At 37.4% G+C, this 22,531-nt stretch overlaps 1 protein-coding gene and 1 long non-coding RNA gene across 3 annotated transcripts in view; one reads left to right on the plus strand and one right to left on the minus strand.

Annotated features, from left to right (window-relative positions):
* Window positions 1-22,531, minus strand: part of LOC309659149 — an 87,528-nt gene that overhangs the window by 57,764 nt on the left and 7,233 nt on the right. For both annotated transcript variants that reach the window (XR_014262625.1, XR_014262626.1), the window contains exon 2: window positions 20,477-20,531. This is a non-coding gene — a long non-coding RNA (uncharacterized lncRNA). The remainder of the gene's footprint in view (window positions 1-20,476; window positions 20,532-22,531) is intronic.
* Window positions 1,874-11,765, plus strand: ARL14 (ARF like GTPase 14). The gene has a single exon (XM_082458460.1). It carries the CDS (start codon window positions 9,511-9,513, stop codon window positions 10,087-10,089), a length of 579 nt encoding a protein of 192 aa, XP_082314586.1. The 5' UTR covers window positions 1,874-9,510; the 3' UTR covers window positions 10,090-11,765.

Below are 22,531 nucleotides of genomic sequence, written 5' to 3' on the forward strand. Positions count from 1 at the left end.
GAAGTAATGTTTTGCCAGCTATCTGGGTGGGCATCCCTTAGCCCACTCAAGTTGACACATAAAATTAACCATCACACAGACATTGGTAATGGAGCATAGTACTCTTTCCCAAGGGGCCAAGATACAACTTTATATTCCCTCTCAAAAAAGTTGCTAACAATAATTCTCACTTGGCCAAGCAAATATAAACCTATTTGCTATCTCCATGACCAATAATAAAATAATAACAACTACTATGCATTTGCTGAGAAAAGAAAGAAAGGAAGAAATAGGAAAGAAATAAATTGAAAGAGGAAAGGAAAAGCAGAGAAGCAAGGAGGTAGGAGGGTAGGAGGGTGGAAAGAGAGATGACCTTTACCCTAACCACCCCTCCCCATGGCTGCTCATTCTCCTGGGAGGCAGCACGAAGTCATAACAACTATATCAGGTAGATGTTATTATCCCATCCTGTCCTCTTACAACTTTGATTTATTTTTTTTAAAATTGCAATGAAATATAATGTGCACTGCCAAATTGTTCATGAAATAACTTTAATAATTTACATTTACCTCAAATAGCTTATGAGTGTGACATTAATATAATTTGATAAGCAAAACACTTTTGGAATTATGATATATTTTGATTTAGGAGAGAAAATTTCTTTTTCAAAATACTAGAAGAAGAAAGTTTGACAAAATTGGGTTTGGTTGGGGTAAGCAGAAGAAAGCAGTGATTTACAGTAGGTGTCATAAAGATCCCCCAGGGTAGGTATCTGTGAGTATTTATTTGTTTGTCAATAAGAGCCATGGGTTCTACAAGGTTAAGACCCATTTCTCTATACTTGCTTCCTGAGAAATCTCATCCATTAATCTGGCCTCAAATACACTTGGTTCAAATCTTTTTCCTTGGTTTCAGTGTCTTGGAATGACTTCCCATTGCTTATGCATCATACGGTAGAGTAAAAACCAAATCCTTAGCTCAGTATTCAAGAATCCTCCAACGAGGTGCTCTTCCCACATGACAAGACTCAACCTCCATCCCACACCCACATGTCATCTTTACTCAGCTGCACCAAACCTTGGCTATTCTCAGAACACACTGCACACTTTCTCTCCTCTGGTTTTGATCTCATTGTCCATCTGGGTATGTCTTTCCCTTTCCCCCTCTTTCATTATGCAAATGAAGTCTCAGTCGAACACCACTCATCCTGTAAAGGACCCCTGGTTAGAATGAACAGTCCTCCATCTGCATTCCTGTGGCATTTCCAAGTGGACCTCTAGTGTGGTACTTGTTTTATGACACCTCACATTCCATTTATCATTGCTATTTTTTGCCCATCTCAAAGGAAGCAGTCAAAATGTTTGAGCACCAAAGTAGGCAACCAAAATCACCAAAGGAGGCAACCAAAAGCATCTATAGAAAGATATTAACCAAGATGCATCTTCATATTTATAAGTATCTTAAGCTAAAATTCTACATCATTCATATAAGAGATTGCTGGTTATCTACTTACAGTTTGTTATCCCCAGACCCCTCATTCTATCCTCTGCTCAGTAATGCTGTGACTAGGGGCCCAAAATACAATATTTCCCAGACTTTTTTTGCCAACTGGCTTCCAGTTAGATTCTGCTAATAGGACACACCATTAGGAACTCACATGGCAGGGAGATGGGAGAAGCCAGTGTTTGTTCTCTCTACACCTCTCTCCTTCCTTTGTAGAGAAGCATTCCTGGGGCTGTGTCCATTCCAAGTAAGGTTGCCAGATTTAGCAAATAAAAATAAAAGACACCCACCTAATTTGAATTTAAGATAAGCAGTGCGGAATTCCCTGGTGGTCCAGTGGTTAAGACTCTGCACTTTCACTGCCGAGTGCCCTGGTCAGGGAACTAAAATCCCACAAGTTGTGAGGCGCAACCAAAAATAATAAGAAGAAGAAGAAGAGAAAAAGAAGAAGAAAAGCAATGACTGCTTTTTTATTATAGGTGTATCCTGTACAACATTTGGAACATACTCATACTAAAAAGTTATTCATTGTTCACTTGAAATTCACACTTATCTAGGTGTCCTGTATTTTACCTGTCAACTCTAATGACAAGGTCTCAGCTTTTTAATTATCTTCCTTTACCCTAGTTTCTGGCTTGATACTGTCTATTTCTGAGTCTTTGAGGACTGATTCTGCTGCATGAAGTAGGTTTCCCATTTTGGTTTCCCTCATTGACAGCCTATGATTCAGCTTTCTCCAGTGTACAACTTTGATTTCTTAGTTTATTCTCTAGAAAAACTGGAAAGGAGAATGTCAGCGAGTGACAGTGGAAGTATCTGAGAAGTAGCTATGCGGACCTGGCACTCTGATCCTTCATCCTGAAACTGGCTCAAGTGTCCTCGCATGAAGCCGGGCAAGTCTCATGGGACCTATATTAGGGTGACCATATAGCCTAGTTATTCCAGGACTGTCCTGTTTACACGTGTTTTCTGGTATATTCATTATTGGCACCCCCTCCACTTTCAAAACGGTCCAGGACGATAAATGATGTGGGCACCCCAGGCATGAGCCATGCTCGCTGGACACTGACCTGCAGCCTCCCCTCCTCTTCCTCTGCTGTCCTCACACTTCTCAACTCCACTTATGGAACTGCTTCCAGTTCCCTGGATACAATGTGCTATTTCACCCTTCTTTTTGATGACTTCTGTGCTTCCTTAAGGTTCTGTTACCTTATTTATAACAATATGCATGCCATGTATCTGTCTCCCTCGTTAGACTACTAGTTCCTTGAAAATGGAGACTGTTTTGATTGCATCCATATCACCAGTGTCTTGCATTAAATCCAGATATAGTATGTGCTCAATACAAGCTTGATGAATAAAGCGTATCAAAATTATATATGTACATAAACAAAGAAAGAAAATAGACAAAAGTAAATTCCTAGTCACATTAGATTTTTAAATGTTTCAGATGATTTAAAAATTTTTAATATTGTTTTTATAATAAAATACTTTTTTAAATAGCAAGATTGTAATGTAGAGTATTTTTTAAATATATATTTTTTAAATGGTTCAACCCTCAGTTACTTCTTAAAGGGTGAATCTCAGTTATTCTGTTCACAGCAAATAGTGCTTGCCATTTCATGTGTACCCAATAAATATTGAATGAATAATCACAAATTTATTGTGAGTTAGAAGAGAAATGAGAGGCTGTAAAGAATGGAGACCTTAAAATAATTTTAAAAAGAATTTGCATACCTATGCAAACCTATGATTTGGATCACTGTCATGAAAAGGAGCCAGTTCGGTTCATGGTGGTCAGGTTGCATGGCCCAGTTCTTTGGGGTCCCCTTGCCACTGGCTGGGCAGACAGAGGATACTGAGAGCTTCACATGTAGCTGGGGCCAAAGATATCTGCGTCATCTGTCCTTATATAAATGCCTGTCTTCACCAAGGCAAATGAGTGAATGCCCCTTCCAAGTTCCAGACATAGCCCTCAGACGGTCCCTCTGTTCATTCTAATTGTATTGTATTGTATCCTTGTTCATTTTAATCTTATTTGGGAGAAGGGGGATAACAACGTTGGGGTGTTGGAGAAGGGGTTCAGCACACAGTGCTTTATTCTGCCAAGGGAATACAGTACTCTGATGGTAATCACCTAATTGTTCCTTGTCTGGAAAAGGTTAAGAGTTGCAGGGTTTTTTTTTCTTAACATCTTTATTGGAGTATAATTGCTTTACAATGGTGTGTTAGTTTCTGCTTTATAACAAAGTGAATCAGCTATACATATACATATATCCCCATATTCCCTCCCTCTTGTGTCTCCCTCCCACCCTCCCTACCCCACCCCTCTAGGTGATCACAAAGCACTGAGCTGATCTCCCTGTGCTATGCGGCTGCTTCCCACTAGCTATCTATTTTACATTTGGTAGAGTATATATGTCCATGCCACTCTCTCACTTCGTCCCAGCTTACCCTTCCCCCTCCCCGTGTCCTCAAGTCCATTCTCGTCTGCGTCTTTATTCCTGTCCTGCCCCTAGGTTCTCCAGAACCAAGAGTAGCAGGTAATTTTTTTCTCCCAGTTTTATTGATATATAACTGACATACAGTACTGTACAAGTTTAAGGTGTGCAGCATAATGGTTTGACTTACATATGTCATGAAATGATTATCATGATAAGTAAGAATTGCAGGTATTTTTAAATGTTAGCTAATATACAAAACTTGTGAGAGGAGAGGAAGAAAATTCACATCAATCATGTGCCAGGTTCTGTGATATGTGTTTTCACATTTATTGTATGTAATATAATAAGCTATCACAACATCCCTGTTTTTGTCACCATTCAGCACTTAGTAAGTGCCAGAGGCTAGATTTGAACTCAGATCCAGTGGTCTACCCATATGCTCCACATTTGGTGATGTGCATGAAAGTGCTGGTTCTGTCCTGGGAAAAAAACGGCACTTGGAAAAGCTTCGTGGATTGGAATACCATTTTTCACAGCACCAAAGAATCTCAAGTAGGTTAATGAGCACCTGTTGTTCTCATTACATGTTCGAGAACAGAGTATATTTCTGACAACTGAGGGTAGAGATGCTTGAGGTCTAGAATTTTTACTTGCAACAAAAATGGAAAATTAAAAATTAAGCCTGGGGGCTTCCCTGGTGGCGCAGTGGTTGAGAATCTGCCTGCCAATGCAGGGGACACGGGTTCGAGCCCTGGTCTGGGAAGATACCACATGCCGCGGAGCAACTAGGCCCGTGAGCCACAACTACTGAGCCTGTGCGTCTGGAGCCTGTGCTCCTCAAGAAGAGAGGCCACGACAGTGAGAGGCCCGCGCACCGCGATGAAGAGTGGCCCCCCGCTCGCCACAACTAGAGAAAGCCCTCACACAGAAACAAAGACCCAACACACCCAAAAATAAATTAATTAATTTAAAAAAAAATTAAGCCTGGTTTCACTGGTATATACATGGATGTTTTCAATTTGTGACTCAGTGAGCTGTATACATTTATGATTTTTGCATTTTTCTCTATGTATGTTATACTTCCATTTTCCAAAAGTTCATTTTTAAAAAGACCAAACAAAAAGTTATTATAGGAAAAACAGGGATGTTCCAAGTCTGCATAAACTAAGCAAGTCACACAACGACCTTCCCATTCTTTCTTCTTTAGTTATAAAAAATAAAGTTAATTGAATAAGTTGCCACTTTCTTCCAAGAGATGAGTTTCTATATCTTTACTTGGTCAGTACCTGGTTGAGTTTCTAAGTAAGGGCTTTTTGCCTCCCATCTCCAAGGTAAGAAGTTTTAAAAAAATGTTTCTTTCATTCCTGCATTTTAAAACAAATTTCCTATGATACCACAGAGCTTGCCAGTAACTCTCTCACAATCCTGCCTTTATTTGCATAATCTCGGAATGATTCACAGAAAACAAACACCTTGCCTTCCCTCAGGTTTGGCCAGGACAAATGAATCCATAAATGTTGTAAGACACTAGAAAAGGATGTTGAAACATTTGTAGAATTTTTCAGGAAAATTAACATTGAGAAAGAAATTACTCCCTTTTACAGAAGAGTCATATTTTCATTTGGATATAATATTCATCCAGAATTTAACCCCTCATCTGGTTGACTATCCTGAAAACAAGGTATAATTGGTCAAATGGGAAACAGAGTGAAGGCATATATATGTATGATTATCCTCATTATAGGCAAAACAAATTAAAGTATTACCCCAGTATGGACAGTGGATCTCATAAAGACTGTATCAAGTTTAAAATGAAATAAGTGTCAAACCTTTTCTTTTAAAATTCAATTTATTGAAAGTCCAGAGATGGATGGAGAAGAGCCCACGTGGTAGTGCACAGTCCCTAAATTCATCTTGGGAAATATGGTCTTACCACATGTGTAAGCTGAATTATTCTCTACATTACTGCAGACTGCAGCCTAGTTTGATTAGCTTATTTCAATTACATTCTTTTTTTCTACGTGTTATTTTGAACATTTTCAAACCTACAGGACAGTTTAAAAATAGTACAGTGAACACCCAAAACCCCTCACATAAACTACCAGTTGCTGACTTTTGCCATATTTCTGATATGTGTGTGTGTGTGTGTGTGTGTGTGTGTGTGTGCACTGAACCAACTGAAATTAACTTGCTGGTATCACCCCTAAGTATTTTAACATATATCTCTTTAGAGCAAGGACATCCTCTTACGTAACTACAATATCATCATGCACTCAAGAAATTTAGCATTGGACTTCCCTGGTGGCACAGTGGTTAAGAATCCGCCTTCCAATGCAGGGGACATGGGTTCGATCCCTGGTATGGGAAGATCCCACATGCTGTGGAGCAACTAAGCCTGTGTGTCACAACTACTGAGCCCGAGCGCCACAACTACTGAAGCCCGCGTGTTCTAGGGCCGGCATGCCGCAACTACTGAGCCCATATGCTGCAACTACTGAAGCCCGTGCGCCTAGAGCCTGTGCTCCACAACAAGAGAAGCCACTGCAATGAGAAGCCCGTGCACCGCAAAGAAGAGTAGCCCCTGCTCGCCGCAACTAGAGAAAGCCTGCACGCAGCAACGAAGACCCAATGCAGCCAAAATAAATTTTTAAAAATTTAAAAAAAGAAGAAATTTAGCATTGATAAATAACATCATCTAATATACAGTTCATATACATAATAATATATGAATAATAATCATCATCAAATGTCCCCAATTATAGTAATAACCAATTTTTTTGAACAAAGGATCTAATCACGTATCTTAAATGTATCTTAATTTAGATCATTCTTCTTCTGTTCTTTTTTTTTCTTCTGCCTTTCATGGCATGGACATATTTTAGAGTTCAGGTCTGTTGTCTTGTAGCATGTCCTACAATCAAGAATTGTCTAATGGTTTTCTCATGATAGTTAAACGTGTTTATAGGAAAAAAAACCCATTACATGTGCATACTTGGATCCTGTTGTTTTTCCATATACATCCTATGTTTTCCCATTTCTGAGACTCTGCTTACACAGACCATCTCTTTAATAAATACCCTTCCCCTACCCTATCTCTAGAAGGCCTGGTTTGAGGTTGAAACTTCTCTAGGGTGATCTCCCTGATGCCCTCCATCCTGAAGTAATCTTTGAATTTCTAGAATATGTTAGCTTTTTTCTTCTTATAGCATTTACATTTTTTTAAACTTTGTATTATTATTTTTGTTCACATATCTTTAAACTTCTCCCCAATGAAAGCCACCTAAGGGAAGGTCTAATTTATCTTTGTGTCCTCCCTGGAATCTAGCACATGGTAGTTCACACAGTAGGCAATCAATATATACATTTGCTGAATAAATGGATGGATGAATAAATGAATGAGAATGCTATCTCTGGTTTCTGAGCTATAGGAAGTTGGTTAAGAATTTAATAGTTTTTTAAAGGTTTATATAATTTCTTCATAAGTGTACTTTCTACACCCAGAATAGTCTACTTAATTTAAAAAATAAAATTTTAGTTTTAATAAAAATAAAACATGTATATTTTATGCCTTAGCATATATAGCTCTTTTAAAACTCAACTTGCTGGGACTTCCCTGGTGGTCCAGTGGCTGGGACTCTGTGCTCCCAATGCAGGGGGCCGGGGTTCAATCCCTGGTCAGGGAACTAGATCCCACATGCTGCAACTAAGAGTTCGCAAACCGCAACTAAAGATCCTGCATGTCCCAACGAGGATCCCGTGTGCCACGGCTAAGACCCGGCGCAGCCAAATAAATAAATAAATATATATATATATATATATATATATATATATATTTTTTTTTTTTTTTAAGTTTAAAAAAAAATTAAAATCAACTTGCTAAGCATTGAGGGAAGCCTTTCAGTCTGGAGAGTTTATTCTTTAGCTTTGAATATAGTCTTATATTGTTTCTTTGATAATTTCCTCTTTGCATATTTCCTGTTCTTTCTGGAATAAAGTCCTATAAGTCAGACTTTGAAATTTCTGGATTTTCTTCTAAACTATTATTGATCTTTTTACATTTTGGAAACCATGTTTTTAATTTTCAAGAGTTCTGTTTTTGTTTTTTGAGTGGCTTTTTAAATAGCATCCATTTCTTGTTTTATGGATGCAATATCTTTGCAAATCTCTATGGAAATATTAATTAGAACTTATTGAACATTTTCTTCTGTTCCCTGCATTACCTCTGTTAAAGCTTTCTTAAAACCTTCTTATTTTTATCTTGGTCTTTCATTATATTAGAGGCATGTTATGTATTATGTATGAAAACCTCTGTGCACTGAAAGCTGACTGGGAACTCCATTTACATGAGTGAGGTTTGCCAACTGCCAGGCTGGCTATAGGTTAATTAAATGTTGAGTTAGGCATTATGAGGTGGAAACTCCCAACTGTCAAAACATGAAGGTCTCTTCTCTGACATCATACAATTTCTTTAGAAAAGATTTTTTCTTTTTGGCCCAGGGTGTAACATCTCACTCTGAATCGTCACCCAGCAGAGGTGTGTGTGTGTGTGTGTGTGTGTGTATGTGTTTTCTGTTCCTTATTCAGACTTTCAGTTAACCCTCTGTTTTAAGTTGCTCATTTTGCCCCTTCCCTCTGTATCCTGTGTATCAGTACTCCAGGCCTCAGCTTTATCCTGCTGCATTAGTTACCATTCATCTTCTATCTACATTCCATGTTCCAGAATTTTGTTGAAATCTCTCACCCTCTGATGGACTCTCCTGCTCTAGATATGAGTTTATATGTTCTTTTTATTCCTTTACCATCATTTTGGTGGAGTCTTGAGAAGGAGAGGAGATAAATATATGTATTCATTTGCCACCTTTAATCAGACTGCTTAATTTTAAAAGTGTTTGTGTTACAAACTTCCCCCTCCTGTAAATTTGGTCTTGTGAATGGTGTAAATTTTCTATCTAGAAGATTAAAGAAGTGATTCTCTATATGATTATGGGAGAGGTTCAGATAACTTTGGATGGTTTAAAGTTTCCTATTGAGTAATCTGGAAAGTACTAAAGATACTGCTCAGGGCAGTGTGAGGTAAACTCTCTCTTCATGGCTTCAGAAGTCTGGTTACTTATTTACAACTGGGATAAGATAAACAGTCAAATAACTAGCGAATTTCTACAAACCATTCATAAAGTTAAGTTTTTATCCCACTACCAAACCATGTTCCCGTGCATATCCAAACCTTTGATTACCCTAGACTTCCAACATCTGGAAGAGAACAAGCTGCAGTGTCACACAGGCAGGCCCCTCCTAAGTCCTACTCACTCACAAAGAATTTCCCCTTTGAGCTTCTATGACACTGGCTGGTTACTCACATCGCAGATTCCTCAGGATTGGTTGGGACTGCAAATGAAACACTGTTTGCCCATAATCAAGTTGATAAGCTACAACATAAATGCACGCAAGTTCCTATTCTTAGATTATAACATGAAGCATTTGCTCTCTTCTTTCCTCTTAACATTTTCATGCAAGACCTGGAGAGGAAACACTGGCTCCAGCCAAAAGAAAAGGTCTTCAAAGAAAAAAAAAAAAAAAGCCTAAAATGGGCCTATTGAATTCTAAAAACCCCAAAGCCAAGCAAGCCCGAATTCTTCTTCTGGGACTTGATGCTGCTGGGAAGTCTACTCTCCTTTACAAATTAAAGCTTGCTAAGGATATTGTGACCAACCCAACAGTAGGTTTCAACGTGGAGATGATTGAGCTGGAAAAGGGTGTTCCACTTACGGTCTGGGATGTTGGAGGACAGGAAAAAATGAGAACTGTGTGGGGCCTCTACTGTGAGAACACCGATGGGCTGGTATATGTTGTGGACAGTACAGATACACAGCGACTGGAAGACTCCAGGCGAGAGTTTGAGCAGATTTTGAAGAATGAGCACATTAAAAATGTGCCTGTTATCCTGTTAGCCAACAAACAAGACGTGCCTGGTGCTCTGAGTGCCGAGGACATCACCAGAATGTTCAAAGTGAAGCAACTCTGCAGTGACCGGAACTGGTACGTGCAGCCCTGCTGTGCTGTCACCGGGGATGGGCTGATGGAGGGGTTCCGGAAGTTAACTGGATTTGTGGAAAGCCACATGAAATCAAGAGGAGACATATTAGCATTCTTCAAGCAGAACTGAGGTCCAAGTGGGGAAAGAGATGCTGATGAAGTTGAAAGGGTAATTTTTTCTCCAGGCCAAGTGAGAAGAGCAAGTTGCCGAGTTGGCAAACTTTTCCTGAAATGTTATTTCACCTAAATTCCATTAAACAACTCAGAATAATATCTAGAAAATATTATTTGGGGTCAGGCACTTTAGCAAACTATGTAGTAATGATAATTGAGAATGAAAATTTTACAATTTTGTGCATGTTGGATGATTCAGAATAATCATATTTGAGACCAAATAAATTCTTGCCTTATTATTTTTATATGACTACTAGAACAAAGTTTAAGTAATAGAGCCAGAATTCTTCTGCTAAATAGAGTCAGAATTCTTTCAGACTGTTTCCAGCTGTTACAGGTATTGAATTTCCACCATGCTCCTGTGTAATAGCTGGGTGGTGTGAAAAAACGAACTTTAAATTATGAAGAGGAAAATGTTTGATGTTAATATTTTGTAAATCCCTATCACCTAAATTAAGGGTTTTTGTTTTTGTTTTTGTTTTTTTCTGCATTCCTGCTAGCTTTTTGAAATCTATTGCTAGAAACTTCTTACAATGAGTCAAATAATGAACTCTATGCTGTTAATTGCCCAGAGGCTGTGTTCTCCTATAGGGAGCAGAAGTTTGTATCTTAAAGCTCTGGGATCAGGGTAGCACCCTAGATATTAGGGCAAGGTCTGGGCTTATCGCTCAGCTGGACGCTGCAATCCCAAGACCGGCTTCAGTAAAATTCAATATAACAGTTATTACTTGGGAACATATGTACAGCTCACTGTACTGATCAAACAGGAACCAGAGCCAGACTTTGCTCTCAGACACCTGGCAATTCACAGGGGAAACAACACAAAGCCAGTAGCTAGAACAGGGGAATAAGTACTAAGTGCTATAACAGGAGAAACTCTTTCTGACCTGGAGAAATGAGAAGTGCTTCGTGCAGGAGGTGGTGTTTAAGAGAGTCCCCAACTCCTGGGGACCCCACTGAAGATGCAGGTTAGTCAGTGGAAGTTCCCATCACCAGGAGACTCTCCAGAGACACTGTGGGGGGAGGCGAGGAGGGGAGAAGGAACTGGAGATTGAATTGCAATTCCCCTGAGAGGCTCAGAATGCCCAGGGGGGCCCTGGTACTAACAGAAGACACTCTTTCCTCCTAGCCCACCTCCAACAAGGCTCATCTGGGCTAGAAGCAGGCCCCAACACCCCACTACACACCCTGGGACTCCAAATCTTAAGGTCACAGAGAAAAATAAAGGTATAGTAAAGCAAGGTTGCCAGACCCTGGATTCCTCCACAGTTTTCTTCTCTCACCTTAGCCATGATTTGTTGTTCAGCAATAAATCCTTCTGTGCTACATGCTAGGGATTCAAATAATAAAGTAGGCATATAGTTAATTATAGTTTCCATTGGTTGAATACCGTGTGTGCCAGGAATTGTGTTAAATGCTTTCATACATCTTTTCATTTAATGTTCACAACTGCCCTGAGATAAATAGGCATAATTATCTCAATTTTACAGATGAGAGTACTGAGACTAAACAAAGTTAAACAACAGTAACAACCGCAGAAAACTATTTGGTATTTTAAGTGAGGAGTGGCAGAGCCAAGATTCAAACTCAGGTGTCTGACTTCAAGTCCTGTGCTGTTAATTGCCATGATATTGTTTTATAAATAAGGTATGGCCTCTGTCTTCAATGAGCTCAATTAAGAATAAATTCAAGCTAAATATTACTCAGCCATAAAAAAGAATAAAATAATGCCATTTGCAGCAACATGGATGGACCTGGAGATGATCATACTAAGTGAAGTAAGTCAGACATAGTCAAATATCATATGATATCACTTATATGTGGAATCTAAAAGAAAAAAAATGACACAAATGAATTTATATACAAAACAGAAATAGACCCACAGACATAGAAAACACACTTACGGTTACCAAAAGGGAAAGGGGGTGGGGGAGGGATAAATTAGGAGTTTGGGATTAACATACATACACTATTATATAGAAAACAGATAACCAACAGGGACCTACTGTATAGCACAGGGAACTATACTCAGTATTTTGTAATAACCTAAAAGGGAAAAGAATCTGAAAAAAAAAAGATATGGGTGGTGATGGTGGGATGAATTGGGAGATTGGGATTGACATATATACACTAATATGTATAAAATAGATAATTAATAAGAACCTGCTGTATTAAAAAACCATCAAAAAAACCAAAAAATATATATATAACTGAATCACTTTGCTGTACACCTGAAACTAACACAACATTGTAAAACAGCTATACTTGAATAAAAATAAATTTTAAAAAATTAAAAAAAAATAAATCCAAGCTAAATTAAAAATAGAACTACCATATGGTCCTGCAATCCCACTTCTGGGTGTAACGCCAAAGGAAATGAAATCACTACCTTGAAGAGATATCTGCACTCCCATGTTCATTACAACGTTATTCACAATAGCCAAGACATGGAAACAATGTAAGTGTCCACTGATGAATGAATGGATAGAGAAAATGTGGTATATATATATACAGTGGAATATTATTCAGCCACGAAAAGAAAGAAATCCTGACATTTGTGATAACATGGATGAACCTGGAGTTTGGCATTATGCTAAGTGAAACAAGTCAGACAGAGAAAGACAAGTACTGTATGATCTTACTTATATGTGGAATCTAAAAAAGCTAAACTCATAGAAACAGAAAGTAGATTGGTGGTTGCCAAGGCGGGGTGGTGGTGGTGGTGTGATGGGGGAGGTTGGTAAAAGGGTACAAACTTTCAATTATAAGATGAGTAAGTTCTGAGAATCTAATGTACATCATGGTGACTATAGTTAATAATACTGTATTATATACTTGAAATTTGCCAAGAGAGTAAACCTTAAACGTTCTATCACCACCAAAAAAAAAAAAAAAGTAACTATGTGAGGTGATGGAGAATGTGTTAATTAACTTGATTGTGGGAACACTTTCACAGTGTATATGATATCAAATCATCACGCTGTGTACTTTAATATATTATTATATACATATTAGAAAATATATTACAATTTTATTTGTTAATTATACTTCAATAAAGCTGGGGGGGAAAAGAATAAATTTAGGCCAACATATACTGCTTTTATAGTAAGAAATTTCTTTGAAAAACAAGCTAGGCAGAATGAATTAAGTGCAGTGACAGATATAAGAAACATGCTGAAAGACTGCGGCAAAAAGAGTTTCTGATTTCAGGAAGATCTCAGGGGAGTGGCAATGTTAAATGCTTCATAGTAGAGTTTTTCCTAAATTTCATGAGATTATTAAAACTGCAAATATGCATCTTTTTAAAAAAATGCATCGTCCCTTAAGATTTTCCCTATTTGATTTTTAAAAAACCTTCCTAGGACCTTGAAGGCATTATGTTAAGTGAAGTAAATCAGACAGAGAAAGATAAATACTGTATGATCTCATATGTGAAACTTAGAAAAGCAAAAAACAAAAGCTAAACGCATAAAAAAGAGATCAGACTTGTGGTTACCAAAGGCAGAGAATGAGGCGAGGGGGAATTGCGGAAAGGTAGTCAAGAGGTACAAATGTTAAGAGGGTCCTAAAAGTTTGCATCACAAGAATTTGTTTCTTTTTCCTTTTCTTCTTCCTTTTCTGTCTATTGTATCTATATGAGATGATAGATGTTAGCTGAGCCATTGTGGTAATCATTCACACAATATATGTAAATCAAACTATCATGCTGTGTGCCTTAAATTTACACAGTGATGTATGCCAATTATTTCTCAGTAAAACTGGCGGGGGAGTAAAAAAACAACCTTCTTAATAATCTTAAAATTAGGGGTCACTAGCTTATGTCTATAGAAAATGTCAGAATAGAAAATGTATCCTGGTGTTCCTGACTATTTTGGTAGTCTGAATTAAGTCAAGCCCTTTGTGGCCCAGTCTTAGCATAATGTAAAATGCAGAGAAAACAGTCCCAAAAAATAATGAAAAGCAATTAAAATCTTTACTTCAGAAAACTCGGTGTGTGTGGTGGGTGTGGTGAGCAGATACATCCTTCATGTAGAGCAAAACTTACAAAGTAGCTTTTTCCTATCTGTCATTTCAACATCTCTCCCCCATAAGCAGCTGTTCCTCAAAATCTCTACTAATATTCTCCAACAAACTTAAACACTCTCATGCTTTATCCCATTTCTTCCCTGGAATACAATCTATCTTTCCTCAGTCATTTGCTTTCTTTTCAATGTAAATTTTGCCAATCTTTCCTTTCTTAGGCATTTCCTTTCTGCTCTCCCAACATGCTCCTCTACACCCTCCGACACACACACACACACACACAGACACACACACACATACACAGAGTACACTCTTCATTCTGCTCTACCTAATTAAGGCCAGATTTAAAGGAAGGGAAAAAGGTTAGATGGACAACACCAAAATATTCCTTAGCAGGTGAGAGGAAAGAGGCTGTGAATATGCATGCCTTGATATTTATTATTGTCATACATTTTATTCTCTGTTATCTATGTGTAGCACGGCAAAACATTTATCAATGTAGCATGCTGCCAAGGATCTGTAGCAACCAAAATCACACTTCTGAAATGTTCCTTGGTTAAAGATTTAGAGACTGAAAGGTAAATACCAGTTAAATATTTCTATCTGATTTTCTAAGTATTCCCAGGTGAAAAAAAATGCCTGCAGGGCCTAAGAATAAAGAATGGCAAATAAACAAAGCGGCAGCAGTGACTGATACATGTTAAAATTAATTTGTCATTTTAAAAAGCTGAACATTGTTATGTTCTGATGATGAACAAATTGGGTTCTGCCAAACCAAGGAAGACTGGGAATTTCAGATGGAGTGTCCTGAAGTGCTTGTCCCTCGTAGGTGGCACCAAGGGACAATCTGCAGAGGCATCAGTGTGTTGAGTATGTGGAGGAACAACCCAGGAAACATCACCTGTCAGTCTTCTGTAAGCCCTGCTTACAGGCTGGCCTGCTCTTATTTGCAGGAGCTCTCTCTCCAGAGAGAGAGAGACAGACAGACAGACAGAGACTAAGAAGCAGAAAGACAGAAGCCAGAGAGACCTCTCCTTTGGCAGGACTAATAGTATTTTAACGTATTATGGGATATAGTGTCCACCAGATTTTTAGCATAGTGTTAACTAGCAGTAGATTAGATTAGCACATTTTACCTTGAAAATACCACACAAATATAAAAGTTTGGATGATAACCATATGGGTAGTATTTTCACAAACATTATCTCATTCTGTTCTCATGAAATCTTATGGGGAAGCATAACAAATGTTATCAACACTATTTTAAAGAAATGAGGAACTGATTAAGCACTTACTGAACCTAGTCCTCCAATTTCCAAGATCTTTTTTAAAAACCTCATGTATTATCATACAATGAATTTAACAATTTAAATTTAAGTTTTTACCATTAAATTTCTCTGATCTATTGCATTTGGTCCTCACTTTCAATTTAGTATATTTCCATTGTCTCTTCCTATTTTTCCACGACCTAGAGATTTTTGAAGAGTCCAGTCCAGATAATTTAAAGACTGTCCCACAATCTGGATTTGTCTGATTGTTTCTTCATGATTCAATTCGAGTTAAACATTTTCGGCAAGAATATTCCTTAGGTGTTGTTACAGTTCCCACTAAATCCATTAGGAGGCACATAGGGTCACACTGTCCCAATATTGATGACGCTCCATTTGATCACTTCCTTTACGATAGTGCCCACTAGATTTCCCCATGGTAAAGATATAACTTTCCCCTCCGTTCTAAATAAGTAATTTGATATGGTAAGTATGATATTTTGAGATCATATGAACATTCTGTTCCCCCAAAGCCTTTCTCTTAATGGTTTTATCATACATTGATGATACTTTCCTGAGTTATTACACTGGGAACTGCAAAATGGTGATTTGCTAAACCTGTTTTTCCTTGTACATTTATGAGCTGGCATTCATTTGTAAAAAAGAGCTTACTTTTTTTTTTAATCCCTCTTCTCCATAAGCAAGCAATCAATCTCCCCCTCCCCTTTCTCTCTCATTATAGACTCATAGATACTTTTTAAACAGTAGATTGCATTTTGCATTTTAATCCACACAGATACTTTTTTCTTTATAAATTTATTTATTTAATTTATTTATTTCTGGCTGCATTGGGTCTTCATTACTGTGCGCAGGCTTTTCTCTAGTTGGGGCGAGCGGGTGCTACTCTTAGTTGTGGCGCGGGCTTCTCATTGTGGTGGCTTCTCTTGTTGCGGAGCAACAAGGCTCTAGGCACGCAGGCTCAGTAGTTGTGGCACGCGGGCTCAGTAGTTGTAGCTCGTGGGCTCTAGAGCGCAGGCTCAGCAGTTGTGGCGCACAGGCTTAGTTGCTCCGCGGCATGTGGGATCTTCCTGGACCAGGGCTCGAACCCGTGTCCCCTACACTGGGAGGGGGATTCTTAACCACTGTGCCACCAGGGAAGCCCTAGACTCATAGATACTTTTTGAATTCAAACTTTTATAATCCAGTGCTACTTAAACCGAGGTCCACAGATCAGCAGCAGCAACATCACCTGCAAGCTGCTTAGAAATGTAAATTCTCAAACCCAACCCCAGACCTATTTGTCAGAATATTTGGGGTGGGTGGGGTGGAGGTGTATGAAGTTAAGTTCCTGGAATTTGTGTTGTCACTGACACTGTTATGATCCATTTCTGTCCCAATTCTTTCTAATGCTCAAAGTGTCCCAAATTTGCCCAGGAGAAGCTCTTTTAAGCCAGCTTCTGTATTCTGTTGACATGTCCCTATTTGTCTTTGAGTAATTCCTTGTTTGGGAGGACACTGAGTCATCCTGTACTTTCCCTACACAGCTGCCTCAGACCTGGAATTCACCGTTTCTCCCACGAGTCCTGGTGCCTTTCACTGGGGAATGGTATTTAGAAACTGAATAATGGTGTTAGCTGTGCTCACTGTTACTGGGGTGTCACTGCTTACAGGCCCATTCAATAGAAAAAGCAAGGGAATATATATATATACACACACACAACATACTATATATATCTTTAAAAGCAAGGAAATACCTATATATTTTTATATATATATTTAAAAATAATATTGATACCTCCAGATTGAATCAACACCATAGGATTTTTCCTTATCTTCCCCATTTTTATTTGTATCCCTCTTCTCCTACAAAGAACTCTGGTTCTAAAAAGCATCAGTATAGTTACTCATTTGCCTTATGCTACAACACAACAAAATACTTCCAGAATCACTATACCAAACTGCCATCTCTGAGAAACCCACTCAGGAAAGTTCAAGACTTCTTTTTAGTTCTTTCTGTTTTTATTCAGCACTGTGTTCAAAAGTTACTTTAATTAATTTTTTCTGTGCCTATGTTATAAATATGATATTGATTTTGGTTGATTTTTGCTATCTGTATTCAATTTTAAGGTTTGACTCTTCTTTATCTTTTGAGTTAATACTAATTTTAATTTTCAAATTCATAGAATATTTACATGCCTCAGAAGGGAAAACTGTATGAAAAGGTATATTCAGAGAAGTCTGGCTCACATCCTAGCCTTTCCCACCTGTGCCTAACCAGTAACTATTTTCATTAGTTTCCGATTTATCCTTCTTTTGTTTTCTCATTGCAAAACTAATCAAATACATATAATTACATTCTCATTTTCTCCTATTTCTTATACAAAATGCCATATTTTATATATAGAGAAGAAATAATTTTAAAATAGAGATTTTCTACCAACTCGTTATTACATTAAAGAAGAGGAGGGACTTCCCTGGTAGTCCAGCGGTTAAGACTCCACACTTCCAATGCAGAGAATGCAGGTTTGATCCCTGGTCAGGGAACTAAGATCCCATCTGCCACGCAGTGCAGCCAAAAAATAAATAAATAAATAATAAATTTTTGAAAAAAAGAAGAGGAAAGCCTCCTTAGTACAACAAACTGATTCTCATAATTCCCTCCTCAAGTTATACATAAGTGGCATTGTACTTCTAAATCAGGTTGGATTTTCTTTCACTTTAAAGCATTTTTTAAGGCATCTGTCCACTCTAGTTCAATGTACCTACTATTAATGGGAAACATGAGAGACTGGTGACAGCGAGATGCAATCCTCTGTTTACCATGGGATAACCTCCATTATCTACATAGTTACATTTCTGTTATTGTTTTAAAGTAAAATATACATTTTACATTTATGCTAAAATGTATTCCTGTGTAAAAAATTACACTACCCTGAATTTGTAAAAATAAAGCATATATATATATATATATATATATATATATATATACACACACACATAAATATATATGTATATATATTTACATAGAAAATATAAAAACACACCAAAATGTTTGGGTGGTTACATTATAGATGGCTATAATTCCTTATAGTTCTTAGTACTTTCCGAATTTTATATAGTGAGCATGTGTTACTTTTATATTCAGGGGATAAAACATTATTTTCAAAAGAGCTGTTTAATCTTCAGAGTCCATATAAAACATGAGTGGACAATGCATGGCCCTAGAACTGTCATTTCAAATGCATTGATCTAAAGTAATAAGAAATCCTTTTAATGACCAGAAATATTGCAATGTACAGACACATGGGGGCATTGTAACCAAGTTTTTATAATTTAAGAAAAAAACCCAGAAACCAAAAACCAAAACAGCTGACATTAGTGCGCACTCACTGTCAGCCAGGTTCTGTTCTAAGCATTTATATGTATTATCTCATTTCATCCTTATATTAACTCTACGGGATAGTACCATTATTATCCTCACTTAAGAGATCTGAGACTCAAAGCCACACAGCCACCTAAAATTGTGAACGCATTTACAGTGGTCTTTTGTATATAATCAAGCTCCTACTGCCAGTTGTTTGGAGAGAATTCTATAGTGTACCTCTGTGTAATTCTCTTCTAAGGCCCACTTCACATTCTCAAATGATCTCTCCATTGCTGCACTCAGAGTCTAAGAACAGCTAGAGAGCAGACAATGAATATTTAAACATTTTTAGTTTTTCATCAGAAATAGAAAGTTTGGAAAATAGGAAAATACAACTCTCTGTTAGCATTTTGCTACATTTTCTTCCAGTCTTTATTTTTCTTCAATGTGTGTATATATTCAATAGATCTTTTTTGATAATTTGGTAATTTATTTTTTCATCTATCATCACGTCCATATATTATATAGCTTTACCATATTATTATACATCTTTCAGAACCACCATTTCAGTGTTATATCATTTTCAATGAAGTAGGTAAACCATAGCTTATTTAATCATTTCTCTACTATTGGTTTTTTAGGTTGCAGCCAATTTTTCATGTAAATAATTCAGCAACAAACATCTTCATGCGTATATTTCCCCTCCCTCATATTTATTCCCCTATTCTGCAACTATTGCCTGAATACTTAATAAATACCAGGCACTGTATTAGGTTCTGGGTTTAGGATTTTTTTCCCCTAGGATAGTATTTCAAGGTTGCAAAGTCTTATGCCTCAATACATACTGTCAAATTGCTTTCTAAAAGGTCAAAACCAGGTTATTCTAAATGGATTCTTTAAAAATAAGGAATAAAAGAGATGTAAAAACTTTTAGCTATTAGATGACTGATGACTACAACCTTATGTGTTGAAGAATCAACATGAGTAGTTTGAGTAGTTAAATTTATAAATTTCAAATCACTTATGACAGGAAAAAATTAATGCCAAAATTTGTAGTAGTTTTTGCTAACTATGACTCAAAATCCAGACATAATAAAAGAGAATATTGATAAATTCGACTACATAAAAATGAATGTTGTAGCAAACATCATAAACAAAGTCAAAATACAATTATCAAACTGTGTGTTAATATTTGCAATATATATCATACAAAAATATCTTATGTCCCTAAAAGAATACTCATCAAGAGAAAAAGAACCAAAACTCTGTAGAAAAATGTACAAAAGACACACACACTGTTAACAATAAATAATATTCAAATCATCCTTAAACAAATGAAAAAAAATCTCCAGCTTCACTATTAGAGAAATGCAAATTAACACTACATTTAGATACCACTTGTCACCTATCATGTTCGCAAAAATCTAAAAGTTTGATATCATATTCTGTAATTCTGTTGGTTGAAACTGTGGAAAAATGAATAATCTCTTCCAGTGCTGTTGGAAAAAGAAATATGACTTCTGTAGAGAATCTTGCATTATCCAACAAAGCTACATTTGCACTTACCTTCTTTTGAAACTTTTTATTAAACTTCTCCTTATGTTAAATCTTTCAAATTAGACGTTTCCTTTTAAATATGGCAGACAATTGATCAAAACAGTTAATCTCATCCAGTTGGGTGCACTTACCTTTTACTCTAGCAATCTCACTTGTAGAAATCTTTCCCTGAAGACAATCACAGATCTGAAACAACATATGTAGAAGGTTATTGATTGTGGCATTATTTGTAATAACAAAATACTGGAAATAACCTGAACGTTCTTCCATTGGAGACTGGCTAAAAAAGAAAAAGGTATACTCCCAGAGTGAAATACTACTCAGCCAAACAAAAGAATGAAAAAGGGGGCATGCCAAAGGGAAACTAAAAGGGCTAAGAGGCAATGACACCCCAGTAGCAACTAGTGCACCTAGAGCCCAGATCTTGGTTTCTAAATATGATACCTCACTGAAAGGAACCAGAGCTCCTCGGAGAAATGGCAGTTCAGATCTGGGGCACGTAAAGTACAAGTGAGCCTGAAATATCTTATGCCAGGAAGTAAGAAAGAACTCAAAGGCTGATGGAGATAGGTCAAAAGGAGTGGCTTAAAGGGACTCCCATTGGCCAAATCTAAGACAATCTGGGCATCAAAAAAGAATACAGATGACAACACATCGAATAAATAAAAATAAAAACTCTAAGTCCAAGGTGGTATATAAAAAAAATTTAAGAAGTTGAAAGAAAAGAAAAGGTGTGGGGTCAGGGGGAGGCTCTCTTACAGAGAAAAATATCAAGGACATGATAGAATTGGAAAGACACTATTTTACAACTGCAAAGTAATAACTAACCTTGAGTACAACACTCAATTTATTTGTATAATAAGATCACAAGATGATTTCCCAAAATATCTTCTGGCTTTATCTGTGATCTAGGATTAAGAGACTCTGAAATGGAAAACCTTGATCAGATAAAGGTTTAGGAAAAGCTATGGGATCCCTACTTTAGCATGTTTTTTTCCTTTCTCCCCAAAGCTGAAAATCACCGTTTACAAGTACAATCCTCAGCTTCCTGACCTTGAATTCTTTTCATCTTTTGTCATGTGGCTACAAGGTGTATTGGAACTACCCATTAAAAGAGGCTTCATCAGTAACAAAATCGAAAGACAAATGTCAAATTGTGAGTTTGATATATACTTGCATATACATTTGATGTACATATATGCAATATACATCATAAAGTCTCATGTCCCTAATATAAATATTATGTTGTTTATATATTGTTATTTATGTATTGTTAAAACTGTAAAGGAAAAAGATTCTGTTTAGCCTGCTGAGCCAGATAAAGCGTCCCATCTCCAGTCTAAAGCATAAATCTTCTGAGGAAAGTAAAACCTCCCAACATCTACTTGATTTTTAAGAGACCAGGTTGGAGGGTAGAAGTCTATAATGATGTTGCTGCAATTCGGGGTAGGGCCTCTGCAGGTCACACATCCATTTCTTTCTGCCATATCTGGTCAGACCAGTGTATACCTGTTGACCTGTTTATGGTACTCCCTTTCACTCTTAAAAGTGTCTAAGTTTGGCACGTATTTGGTTACCCTACTTCAAGGAGACTCCTGATGCTCCTTAGGGAAGAGTTCATTTGGCTGATGTTGAAGGGTAAATGTCAAGTTAGAGAGAGAAGCAAGGAAAGGCTCCGCAATGTGATAGGCAGAATAATGGCCCCCCCACAGACACCCTTGTGCTAGTCCCCGGAACTGTGAATGTGCTACTTTACATGTCAAGAAGGAAAACATGATTAAAGTAAGTATGCTGAGATGGGGAGATCATCCAGGATTATCCAGGTGAGCCTAAACTAATTACAAGGATCCTTACAATCAGAGGAACTTTCCCCGCTGAGTTCACAGTTAGAGGATGTGACTATGGAAGAATGCTCATAGATGCAACATTGCTGGCTTTGAAGATGAAATAAGGGGACCACAACGCAAGGAATGTGGGCAGCCTCTAGTGCCTAGAAAAAGCAAGGAAACAGATTCTCCTTTAGAGCCTCTGCAAAGGAATACAGACCTGCCTACAGAACTGTAAGGTAATAAATTTATGTTTTTTCAGCCATTAATTATGTGGTAGTTTGTTACAGCAGAAATAGGAAACTAATACATGGAATTGACAGCATTTCTAGTGAACCTTGAGGGATCCAACAAGCCATT

The sequence above is a fragment of the Balaenoptera physalus genome (genome assembly GCF_965194825.1).
Source record: "Balaenoptera physalus genome assembly, chromosome: 4".
Taxonomy (NCBI): Eukaryota; Metazoa; Chordata; class Mammalia; order Artiodactyla; family Balaenopteridae; genus Balaenoptera; species Balaenoptera physalus.